Below are 13536 nucleotides of genomic sequence, written 5' to 3'. Positions count from 1 at the left end.
AGAATGTACCTATCTCTGTACAGAAGTACAGCTCAGTAAACCACTTGCTACTTGTGTTTGGATTCTTGGAACCCACAGTTGGGTCAGGCATGTAGGGATATTGGGTGAACTTAGATTGTTGAATATACACATAAGCTTGCCATCTCTCTTATATGATTATGGATTTTTTTTTTTTTTTTTTTGGTTTTTGAGATGGGGGTCTTGCTACAAAGCCCAGACTGGCCTTGAACTCTCAATAATCCTGGCTTCAGTCTCCTGAATGTCACCATACCACACTAAGCCCCAGTTTGCAGGATGTGGTACAATATAGTGACACTTGTCCTTGAACTTGGAACCCTTCTGCCTCAGCTTCCCCCAAAATGGCCAGAATTGCTAGTGTGTGACACCAAATTTTCAGTCACAACTACCCCAAAAAGTTAGCTGTCAAAAGTATCTGTGAGATGGGTGTGCAAGTGCAAACACCTTCCTCCAAGTCTAACGCCATGAGCTTGATCCTGGAAACTATGTGGTAGAAGAAACTGCCCCCCTGACCTCCACATGTGGACAAACACACATACAATAAACAGGTCCAAGAAAACTTTAAGTATAAATTAATTTCTTAAAGCCTCTGAGGCACACCCCTCCCCCCCATTCTGTGGTTCTTCAAATGGCTTTTTTTTATATAAAATAAAAACAAACACATAATATATTCTATCACCACATTTATTCAAACTGACATCACATGGCTTCTGTTAATACACACTGAGAACACAAATTTCAAATTCCAAAAATGCATAGATTACAAAGAAACATCAGACAAGCTCAAACTCAAGGATATTCCACAAATAAACCAGTACCTTCAAAATGCCATGCTACCAAGTACAGACAGGCGAGAAACTGCTCCACACTGAGGAAACAACAAAGTATCTATGAAGTCCATAACTGTGGATCAAATCCAGGACCTACAAGGGGCATTTTGACATAATTTTCAAAATTTGACTACGGTCTGCAGAGTAGATAGGTGAGATCAATGCTGACTTCCTGATTTTGACAGTAAGTATCTAAATATGCAGGAGAGCAACTTAACCAAGAGGCTGCCAACACACTTCCTGGCTCTGTGGCACAACTGGATTAAAACCCAGCAATTTGTTGGTTCTTGTTCTCAGTTACCTGCAAGCACTCCACCGTGAAAGGATTGAGAGCATGAGGTGATGTGTTGATGGTGAAAATGAGAACTGAGCACAGGGAAGAGTGGCATGATGGGTAGGTAAAGAGGAGTCAAAGGCCACGAGAGCATACAACACTCAAGTGAACCACAGGAACACTCTAAAAGGCAACTCTGCTGTCCAGTCTTGGATCTGAGGAGGAATCAGATAATAAGAACCATGCAGGGAACAAAGCTAGCCTCGCACCTGCTGGCTTTCCCGTCTGTTGGCAGGAGAGAAAGGTTCTGGTAGTGGTGTCATTCAAGACTGAGAGCTGGAGGTACATTGCAGCAGAGCACTTGATTCACATGCACAAGGCCCTGGATTCAACTCTCAGAGGCATAAATATATAAAAAAAATTAAGTAGATTTAAAACTAACTGCTAAAAAGTAATTTTAAAACCCAAAATGCTCAGCATGCTATAACTAGGAGACTCTCAAAACCAACTAACCAACAACAAAACACCTAATCATGATAAATGAAACAAAGGAGAGAGAGAGAGAGAGAAACATAAAGGTACTGCTTATATGAAGTAAACAGAGAAGATGACTCTAAGGGGATAGAGACTAGAAGATGGCCCATTGCTACGGGTAGGAAGGGGGTTAACTACTCTATGCCTCAATGTTCTCACTTCACAGTGATCGTTATAGTATCCAACAAGGCTCCCAAATACAAAGATCAAGGGACATGATACAGTTAAAGTTTGGGACACTGTGCTGTACTCAAGATCACCTCAATATGTACATATACTAAATTTGGGAATAATAAATCTGGGAAATAAACTGATTTCCAGGTTTAAAAGTCATTAAAATAAATAAACCTAGAAATAATATAAAGATCCAGCAACAAACTATACTTTATCCTGAATTCAATCTTTATTTAAAGCAAATAATTTTGAAAAATTAAGCCCATGGCTTAAAACACTTAGAACTTTACACACATGAAGTATAAGAAGAAAGGGAAATGTTTTAACTAATTTTTCCCTCAATATTTGAGTTCATCTGAGTAAGAGATGAAAAAAAGCTATGTCTCCTCACTTTGAATTTACTTGAGTTGGCATTTTGGTGTATAATTCTATAATTCCATGTTTCTAAACATAAAAGTCCTTTACTAAAAAGTAGTAACTTCTCATTGTAAATAGGAAGATAATTCTCACTCGAAAATCCCTGACCAACAAATGTTCCAAGTCAGTAATTCTAGGGTCAGAAGCACTTATGTCACTATTCTCTCAGGCACCTGTCCATGCCATCCTGTCATCACTGTCAGATGCTATGGCACCAGAAGACACGGAGAGAGATGGAAGGCTTTGGGGTTGGTCATTTCCCAGAGGGCGTCAGATGGTGGTATGGATCCTGCCTCCTGAACTCAATCCTTTCAGTGCAGGCGTGCTAGTCAAACAGCTGCCCCATCACTCCTCCAGGCAAATTAGTGGTTGTTTAATCTTTTGAAATAATTACTTATGTGAGTACAACCTATGTATCTTTGGTTAAACAATTTTCTCGCCAGCATCAACATTTGCATTCTCTTATTTATCATCTCTCAGGCCTTTTACAGAATTACTTCAGCCTTAATTACTCTCTGATTCTTTTTAAGTATTTCCAGAAAAAGGTTCTAACATTAGGAGAGAGTACACACAAATTTCAATATTTAATAAATTTATCTTGATAACATCAAAACAAGTTTACACTTTAAATTGCATTATAAAAAATACATCGGTCTTCACATTAGTTTTACATGGAAATATATAATTATTTGAATATTTAAATATAGCTTTTCTTTAAGCAAAACAAAACAAAACAAAACAAAACGTGTTACTCAGAGCCCTAGTTACATAAATAATTTAAAATGCACAAATGCAAAAAAACCACTCTTTACACAATATTGTCCACACACTGTTTCACCAGGACAATCACAATAAAAATCTATTCAAGATACTAAAAGGGACAAGATTAATGAAATGATATGGTTGTAATTTGATGTATTACTATTGAAAGAATATAATGCACTCTTGACTACACAAAATAACCAATTGTTTCAACCTAGCCTGAAAATTAAATCAACATTTATGTAGACAAAGGGGCACATCTTATATCCTATCAAATTCTAAAATAATTCACTTTTAACTTAAGTTTTACCATTTTAAGTAAGTTTCCAATCTTGTCTAAAATAATAATCCTTACAAGAAGTTAGTAAATATTTGCAAAATGCTAAACAAAGCCATAATTTCTGTACCAGACATTTTTATATTTTTGGTGATGTTAATTTTACATTTTAATTTTTTCCTTGCTTTCCCTTTAAAAGGTCCTTAGACAAGTTTCCAAATTATGAATTTTTTAACTTTAAATTTTGATTATTTGAATATTCATTGCGGGACATAATCACAATAGATATAATCTGGCATAATTACATGGTAGGTTATTTAGGTATGAACTCTCACTTTTAACCTCCATTACAAGAGTGTTTATTAATGGTGTCTGGGAGCTGCAAAAGACATTAATACCTACAAAGAATACTTTTTCATGTTTACTTCATAATCAGTGAAAGAGTTTTCTTCCTTAATTAAATTTTGAGGATTTAAAAAAAAACTAGCAGCCCATTAAGAATGTTTTAAAGAAATTAAAATGTTTGTAAGATAAAGAGGCAAGGTTGAAAAAATTAAACACGTTACTTGCCGACTAAAAAAGCACATTTGTCCACTCTGCAATATAATTACCACTTATATTTAGAAGTAAAGAGATGACTATAGTATCACCATTAACGACTCACAGGTTAAATAATGGCCCCTGGAACAAAACCACGTTGATATTTCATTAATTCTAAGGTAACACAGTTTTATCTCTGAAATCAAGACACATCTTAACACTGACTCTAGTTTCAATAAAATATAGTAGTTACACAGTAAAGGGAAACTTCGTGTTTCCTCATAACATCAATGACAGAAAAAGATCCAGGTCTTGACTGAACAAGAAAAGGGGATGCATCTGCACCAGCTCAGTCAATGACCCTCAAAGGAATAGACTCAAGTACCACAGAGGTTCACACTGTGTATCCAAGCTCTTTATCTCAACTGTTAAACTCAATTAGGTAGTTTAAGACAAAATGTCAAATTGGCTTAACCTTTAACTATCTAGCTAGTTTAATATAATTAGATAGTTTAAGATAAACTGATGTATAAACTGTTTTTCACTTGAAAAGTAGGTCTCTAGTTAGGTTACTAGTTTAACTTAATTTTTCTGAAATGTCAAGTTTTTCACTAATGACAATTAATGGCCAGTCCACATGCCATTATCAAACCAACAGCTTAAGCTCATCATTTTAAAAATGTTATCCAAAATATTAGTAAATAAGATGATAAAATTACCTGGATTTTCATTTTAGATTACTAATAAAGGGAGAAAAGGTACCTTCAAAGCTTATTCACATTTGCAAAATCTTTTCCACGTAAGACTTAATAATGTTAACAAAAAGATCTGTGGGTATGTGTGCAAATGAGAAAAGCTACAGAACTGCAGATCCAATTTAAATGAAAAAGAATTTGTCTTTCACCAGGTGCTTAAAAAAACTGGATTAAATATTTTATGGAATGACTTTAAAAGAAAAAGAAGTTATATATTTTTGTGATCGTTTGATCACAAAACTGAGATACTTGAAAACCGAGATAGCACAATGTCGCTCTTTTTATTTATCCAGTTAGAATACCTACTGGCTATTCAACTTGGAAGTGTGGTAACTAAGTAAATAGATATCGGTCCCAATTGTTTAAAAGATGAAATTAATAAGCTTGCTATGTTCATTCTCCCAGTGTTATAACTTTTTGGCACGAAAGATTTTCAGAGGACATGATTTAAGGAACAGAATTCTATATAGTATGCTAAATTATGAGACAAATTAAGATGAAGCTCTTCTACATAAATGGGACAAAGGTTGCTTTTAAATCTTTAAAAGAAAAAAAAAGGACCCTAAACACTAATTTTAAATGAATATAAAATCTCCGAAAAATAATATCTGTAGCAAAATAGTGTAAGGTCAGTTTCCCCACCAAAGCTGGGAAAAGTATGTGCATTCAAGTCTCAAATGTGTTCCATCCAAGTGAAGGACTGAGGTCTCCATCCGCTACGACGCGACGCGCACTTTTATTTTGCCTCATTGCTTTTCGACTTGCTTGCAAGCCGTGTCACCATCCTGTCGGTATTTGTTGTGGAACTCAAGCTTCTCAGGTCATATTCTCTCACTGGAAGAAGTCTCTTCCTTCTCCGGAAGTAAGTTTTCCTGTAGCGCTTTATTCCTCCAGCATTGGAAAGATGAGCAGGCAGCTCTGCAGGTCCTGCAGTAGTGCTCAACTGCTCTTCAGCACCAGCTGGGAGAACCGGGGCGCACGGGGGGCACGGGGCGCACAGGGGGAGCGGGGGGCACGAAACCCGCGGGAGGCACAGGGCCCGCGGGGGGCACGGAGCCTGCGGGAGGCACGGGGCGCGTGGGAGGCACGGGGCGCGCGGGGGGCACGGAGCGCGCGGGGGGCACGGAGCCCGCGGGAGGCACGGGGCCCGCGGAGGGCACGGGGCCCGCGGAGGGCACGGGGCCCGCGGGGCTCGCGGGGGGCACGGGGCACGAGGGGGGCACAGGGCCCGCGGGGGGCACGGGGCGCGCGGGGAGCACAGAGCCCGTGGGGGGCAGGGGGCGCGCAGGGCCCGCGGGGGGCACGGGGCGCGAGGGGTGCACAGGGCCCGCGGGGGGCACGGAGCGCGAGGGGTGCACAGGGCCCGCGGGGGGCACGGGGCGCGAGGGGTGCACAGGGCCCGCGGGGGGCACGGGGCGCGAGGGGGGCACAGGGCCCGCGGGGGGCACGGGGCGCGAGGGGGGCACAGGGCCCGCGGGGGGCACGGGGCCCGCGGGGGACACGAGGGGCGCGAGAGCTTGAGCGCTAGTGCTTCAGCTGCTCTCTTGGCTTCCTTTATCTTCCTGGCAACTATTTTCTTCTTCCTCAGTTGCATTCTTATAAGAACAGTCTTTGATAGATGCCTCCGGGGCATAAGACCATGGCATCTAGAGACATACTTCCTGATGATGTCGGTCGCTTTCAGCTGAATCCAAATAGCCAGCTTTTCTGAAGCTAGTTTTGATTTTTTCCGGAGAACCATTGTTTTATACGCATTTTTGATGAGGCATAATTTATTTGCAGCAACCATCTTCTTTTTCCAAAATTTCCTTTGATTTTGACTTTCAAGATCTTCCTTTTTAACTGATTTGGGAAATTTTTTGGCACCATCACGATTTACAAGAGTCTGCTGGAAATTATCCTTTGGAACTTGAGTAGCACCCACATCTTCTGATTTTTTTAGAAATGAAGATTGATTGGTCCTCTGGAACTTTAACACAGATTTTTTCGGCATTGCCATAAAAGATGTTGAAACCAGGTTTTGTCTTTTGGCACTATCGTCTCCTGCATTGGGCTTTGGGTCATGCCTATTAAGATCAATGCCAACTTCTGGTACCATTAGGTTCTGTGGAGGATTAATTACAGTTCTCTTACGTCGTGGGCCAGAAGAGGTGTGTTCTCTACAACTGTATATATGTGGCAAATCACTGTCACTGCCAGGCTTTGTTTTAGGTGGATTCAAAGACTGATCTTCCTTCATACTTAGAGAAGAAAAAATATAGACCAAGGAATCGGGCTGTACAGGCTCTAAAACTTTAGTTTGTGGTTCAGGTAGCTCAGTTATCCCAGCTTGAGCCTTTTTCTTCTTCTGGCTATCATGGTGGAAACACTTCCTCTTTGGTGAGTCCTCTTCTTGTTCTGTAATTTTCCTTTTCTTCCCAGAACTTGCTTGAATTCCACATCTCACTTCTACTTGGTTCTGAGAAGTCACCTGCCCATGTTGCTGATGAAGCCCCTCTGCTAAGGAACAAGACTGTTTACCTAAGTCCACTGAAAAGTCACCAGTGTCTCCAACTTTACCTTTAACATGTTGAATTGATGTGGTGTTCTGATTAAGGTCAGACCTAATGGTCTTTTCTTCTTCACCCAAAAGAATTTTCTTGGTCTCAGAGCCACCATCATAGTAACTATAGAAATAACCTTGACATGCCTGTGTGTTTGTCTTCACATCATCTTCTCTCCCCTGAGGACATGTTTTTCCAACAATTGATGGAGGAGCCTGACCCTGAGGTGAGGCTTCATGAACTACTACTTCCTTAAGATCATCTTCTGCAACCTCTTCTCCTTCCCCGTACATTGGGTTTGGTGGATATTCATACTTAGTTACTCTCAAGTCAAAAGTCACTTTCTTACCCTGGCCTTTTTTCTTAGGTTGAGGTGGGTCAATGTCAGAGTGATAGAAGGTATCATCTTGAAAGTTTAGCTCAGATCCACAGGAGTTCAAAGCTGTTTGGCGAATCACTGACACAGCATAGGCAGCATGGTCTCCTGCAAAACTACTGGATTCCCAGCCCCTATCTCTTTTGAATCTATTTTTTTGATCTTTCCGAAGACTGGTGGCTTCTCCAGTTTTCTGTAGTTGGTGAGTCACTGGATGAGCAGTATCTTCCCAATTTAATTTTCTTTTAGGACATTTAGATCCAAAGTTCTTATCTTCTGGGTCAATAAAATTACGATCAGGCTGTTGTAACTGGCAGGTAGTGGGCTGATCAGAAGGATCAACATTGAAATTGAGTTCATGACCACAAGATGGACAAGTAGAATCGCCTAGGATAATATAGTCATTTTTCCTGTTTATTATTTTAAAACTTTCCTTGGATTGGTTTGTCACTGACTGAGAGGCTTCATAATCACAACCACAGAATTTACAATAGTACTTTTCGTTTGCTGCAGAACCAAGAGAATCTGTGTTTATATCACTGGTTTCTTTGACAGTCATCTGAGGTGGCTCTAGCTGAAGAGGGATATTTGAATCAGAAATTACTTCCCGGTCACAGTCACTATCACTGGACACAACATCCACAAACACCACCTGTGGTGAGTCTGTTTCTCCATCTGATGTCTGAACCTGGTTAACTACTATCTGAAAAGAGACGTCAGAATCATACACCACTTCAGGCACACAAGTTACACTGCCCTTGTCTTCTATGTCAAGCGCTTTCTTGTCAAGGTCTGCTTCTTTGCAAGCCACTTGAGGTGGGTCAGCTTCTGACTGCAGATGAACAGCAGAATTACATGCTACTTCAGAACAACATGGCTGAAAGTTCTCATTTTCTAGGTCATCAGGATTCTCCTTTTGCAAGTTTACTTCTTTGATAGACACAGCCTCTACAGATGGAACTGTCACAAACTGAACAGGATCGTCAGAATCATAAGTTGGTTCAAAGTCAACTAGCTTGTAGCTCTTATCTTCCAGGTAAATATGGTCTTCCTTCAGATTCATTTCCTTGTCAGGTTTTTGAAGGTGGCCTGCTACTGACTGACAGGGATCATTAGAATCAACACTCACTTCAGGACCATCACAGGAATCAACATTTACTTCAGGACAAGGATTGCTGCTGTTTTCTTTCAAACTGGTACACTTTTTTTGCAAACGTTGTGGTTTTTGAATCACTGAGCAAAAAATGACATTCGTAACAGGAACTATTGTAGAGCCATAGGGCTCACAGCCATTACCATTTGGACTAGCACGTCCCCTCGGTAAATTTATTTCTTCAACAGGCTCTTGTGTTGCGTTAGTCACAGCCTGAAGTGGTTCATCAGAATGAAAGTTTACTTTTGAGTTTTTAGATTCACCAAGCTTATCTTCCAAGTCAACATGATCCTTCCAATGGTCAATGTCCTGAACTACTTCAATGTGGCCGGCCAATGGCTGGGGGACATTGGAATCACATGTAATTCCAAAACCCTGAGCATCATCCCTCTTACCTTCTGTGTCATCTGTATCCTTCTGACTTCTGTTTTCACCACTTTCACTATGCTGACCAGCCTCTAACTGGACAGAGCCATTAGCATCAACGCTTACTTCAGAATCACAAGGCACGTTATTTCTACCTTCTTGTTCAACATGTTCAGGCTCCAAAACAGTTACTTCAGGTTCAGGTGGTTCAACTACTGCCTGGACTGAGAAACCAGAATCCAAATTTGTCTCAGAACATGTATCTTGGCTGTTATCTTCCAAGGACACTTGGTCATTATTACCAAGACTTATTTGTTTAAGAGCTAGTTCAAGTTGATCCATTGCAGAACGAAAAGAAACATTAGAGTCATGTATTATTTTTGAATAAATAAGATCACTGATCTTCTGTTCAAGAACCTTTGCCTCTTTTTTCCACTCGTTCATTTTTGAAACCACATCGAACTCTTGTTTAGGCAGGGAGTGAAAATGGCCAGTAGAATCAGCACTTGCTTTAGAGTCACTGGGTTTGCCATCGGTGTCTTTCAGTTCAACACAGTTTTCGTTTGAGGCTAACTGAGGCTGGCTAAGGACTGAATCAAGACAATCAGCAGTATTCACATTTACGGCCATCCCTCTAAGCTCAGTAATTTTATCTTTTGGGTCAGCATGGCCCTCTTTCAAAGCAGCTGGTTGAGGTTTTTCAGTCATTGTCCGAGGAAAAACATCAAACTTGAAAGTTGGTTGAGAGCCACCATATTCATCATCACTGTTGACTTCCTCAAGATGCTTTGTCTTTCTCTTTGCCTTTTTACCTACATAAGGTTCTGTCACTGGGTGAGAAGCAGTAGAAGCTGAACTTACTTCAGAATGAGATTCCGTGCTTTTACTTGTTAACTCAGCATGCTTTTCTTTTTGAAGACAGACATTTTTGACAACTACTTCACATTTGCGAATAACTGACTGAAAGGGGACATGAGAATCCAATCTTGTTTCAGAAACACGTAATATAATGGGATCTTCAGAACATCCGGGCTTTGAATTAACAGAGTTACAATCCAAATTTAATTCAGAATCAGTAGGTTCATTTTCCTTTTGTTCAATTTGTTCTATTTGTACCTGATCTTCTTTGGGGGGATTTATCTTTTTAACAGCTACATCAGAATTAGTCACTGAATGAAGAGGGACATTAGAATCCAAACATATTTCAGAACCACTGGGATTGTCATTCTTCCCTTCTAAGTGAACGTTTTCGTCTTCCTTAATGATTACTTCTTTAACAGCTACTTCAGGGTGATCATTTCCTGAATGAAGAGGAATATCAGAATCAAATGTTATTCCAGAAACACAAGATTCATTACTCTTATTTTCCAGACCAACAGGTTCCTCCTCATAAACAGCTACTTGAGGTTGGTCAGCTACTGAGTCATCGGGAATATCAGAATCAAAAGTTATGTCAGAACTACTTGACACACAGTTTTCATCTTCCAGGTTAAAGTCATCTTCGTTTAATCCTTCAAAATCCAGCAGAGACCGCTCAGTAACTGACAGAAGAGGGGAATCGGAATCAAATGTCAACTCAGAACTGGAGCAGCCATTGCTCTTAACTTCCATGTCGACATTTAACTCATCGAGATTTACTTCACCCCAAGCCCCTTGAGGTTGATCATTAGCTGACTGATAAGAAGCATTGGAATCAAAACTTAGGTTAGAAATGCCAGAGTGAACACTCTGATTTTCTAGGTCAAGATCTACTTCCTCAGGGTTTACTGGAGATTGATCAGCCTCTAATTGAGCATCAGCATGAAAACCCACTTCAGGACCATGAGACTCACAGTTCATATCCCCAAGGCTGGTATTCTTCTGGTTCGGAAGGTTTATTTCTTGTGATTCTCTCTGGAGTTCATGAGCCACTGTCTCAAGAGAACCATCACGTTCAGGATGTGCTTCAGCACTACTGGGCTGCTCTTCATTTCCCTGTCCGACAGCTCTGCCTCTGGGGCTTCCTTCTTGAACAGGCACCTGGGGATGGTCCAGAGCTGCATCACTGTCAGAGCTGAAACTACTTGACCCGTAGTTCTCATCAACCAGGTTTGCATGGGTGTTCCTCACAGGATTCTGCTGTCTTGATGCTGCTGGAGTCTCATCAGCTGAGGACCCGGAATCCTCACATGGTTCAGAGCTACCACTTCCATAGCTCTTGTCAACCAAACGAAGGGGCACTACTACTTCCACGGGCTGTGGGGGACGGTGACTAGTTGACGGTAGTGAGTCATCACCATCAAAATTCACTTCAGAGCCACTAGACTCATAGCTTTCATCAACCAGACTAATGAGCTGTATGTTCTGTGTAATCACCTGACGAGAACTGCTACCATTATCTGAAGTTGCTCCAGAAACAGTGGGTGTTTCATTCCTAGGCTGAGAATAAGCATGTGTTTCTTCTGATACATTTATTTCTCTGGCGGTCAGTTCAGATAGGGCACTCAGCGACTGACAAGAGGACCCACAATCAAAACTCATGTCAGAACCTCTAGATTCATAACTCGCATCTTCTTGGTCAACTCCCTCCTCCTCCTCTTCATGCTCCTCCTCTTCTTCCTGCTCCTCCTCTTCCTCTTCTTCCTGCTTCTCCTCCTCCACTTCCTCCTCCAAAAGACTTAAGTCACGTACAGCAGCTTGGGAAGGACCAGGTACTGCCTGACGAGACCCACAACTGAACCTCTCTTCAGAACTCACTGAGCGCTTCTGTTTCAGAAGTGTTGGCTTGTTAAGAACCAAACGTGTTTCTTCTTGGGGACGAACTGTATTTGAACGAGATGCCTCACGACGCTTTGGAATGGCACCTTCACGTGCTTGTTCTGGTAGTGTGTCAGTCTCCCTCGGGTTTCCTGCTGTACCTGCCTCTAACTCAGAAGACTCAGCTCTTACAGAACAAAGCTCAGAACCTGTTAGCTCACGGACTCGTACGACAGGGGAAAAAGACGCACCCTTAGCCCTAAGATTTCTCTGTGCAAGCAATTTGTCTAAATTTATACTTAGTTTCTTTTTTGGGTCTTTAGTTTTGGGTTGAGATGATGGGTTGCTAGGGCCCTGATCTGGGGAGTCAAAGTATGTTTCAAGGTTCTCTGTGTCACAAGCTGGAAAAGAATCTGAAGCAACTGCCAGTACTAACCGAGGAACACTGTTAGCCGCAACTGGTCTCTCGAAAGAGCCGCTAGGCAAAGAGCTGGCAGGAGCATTACAAATCACAGGGGGACGCACTAACTTTTTTCCACTAGTTGTAGCCTGAACAACACCGACTGAATTAACTTTTTTCACACCACTCTCAACTTTATGAGCCAATTCCAAGGACTGCTGCTGTCCCCGTTCCAGTTTTTGAATAACTGATGGTCGAACTGCAACTTCTGCGTGTTCCTGAGAAGTACCAGGTCTATAATCTATCTCTTCAACAGATCCTGAATCCTCGGAGTTCCTCTCTGCACCGCTATCTGCAGTATCATCCTCCTTCTCATCAGAATCATCCAAAACCACCACCACTTCAGGTGATCCAGGATCTGCTGCTGCTGCCGCTGCTGCCGCCGCCTCTGGCTCATTTGGTGCAGATCTAAAGAAGAAGGGGAGAAAACATTAAGATATCCTAGTTCTTGCTTACAATCCATGGTATTGTTTTCTTTCTATTATGGACCATTCTTAGAGGAAAAGGAATACCAGATTGTACACTCCATGGACCTTAGGAAGTTAGTTAGTATAGAAGATATAATAAATCCACAAACTGCTCTTTCATAAACAAATGGCTCCTGGACATACAAAACTGCAAATAAGTCTCGGATATCCATTTTTCAGTTATCACAGTAAACACTACAAAGTTTGACCCAGAGGCTCAAGATGTCACTCAGTTGCTAAAGCACTTGCCAAGTGTGTGCAAGGCCCTAGGTCTGATCCCTACAACCTCAAATTTTAAGAGCTATGTCAAAAATTAACTGTATACAGTTAATTCTATTTGTACAAGCACATGTAAGAAGCTAGTCCTATCTGTTTTAGTTAAGTGAACATGAAGTCTGGAGTGTCAAAGGGAATATGTACTTATCTCTCTCTTTTTTTTAAAGATTAATTTATGTATTTTATGTTTATGAGTACACTGTCATTATGCACATGAGAAGAAATGCATGAGATCCCATTATAGACGGCTGTGAGCTGGGAACTGAACTCAGGACCTCCGGAAGAGCAGCAAGTGCTCTTAACTGCTGGGCCACCTCTCCAGAACTTGTCTCCTTTTTTAGGAAGTGATGATCTGGCTATGCTGCCCAGGCTGACCTTTCTTTTGGATGAGCAATGCTCCCACTTCAGCTCCCCCAAGTAGCTAGAATTATAGACACAGTACCATCGTACCCTTTAGACTTATGACTAAATCATTTTTTGAATGTTCCTTTGAATTATATTTATGTATACTATATTTTCAATTCAATTTTTTAATTACTTTTTTAAAGATCTGAAATTTCATTATTGAAAAATCTGTC

At 41.1% G+C, this 13536-nt stretch overlaps 1 protein-coding gene across 10 annotated transcripts in view; it reads right to left on the bottom strand.

Moving 5' to 3' along the window:
* Window positions 1–686: 686 nt before the first annotated feature.
* Zdbf2 (zinc finger, DBF-type containing 2) overlaps window positions 687–13536 on the bottom strand; it is a 114219-nt gene continuing 101369 nt past the window's right edge. For 5 of the 10 annotated variants that reach the window (XM_011238607.3, XM_030243195.1, XM_030243194.1 and 2 more), the window contains one exon: window positions 687–12623. In XM_011238607.3, the coding sequence (XP_011236909.1) occupies window positions 5318–12623 (7306 nt within the window). In that variant the 3' untranslated portion in view covers window positions 687–5317. The remainder of the gene's footprint in view (window positions 12624–13536) is intronic. The other 5 variants (NM_001285936.1, NM_001285937.1, NM_028673.1 and 2 more) reach the window with 2 other exon arrangements.

This window comes from Mus musculus, chromosome 1, assembly GCF_000001635.26.
Source record: "Mus musculus strain C57BL/6J chromosome 1, GRCm38.p6 C57BL/6J".
NCBI classification, from domain to species: domain Eukaryota; kingdom Metazoa; phylum Chordata; class Mammalia; order Rodentia; family Muridae; genus Mus; species Mus musculus.
This window is presented reverse-complemented; position numbering and strand designations above follow the sequence as displayed.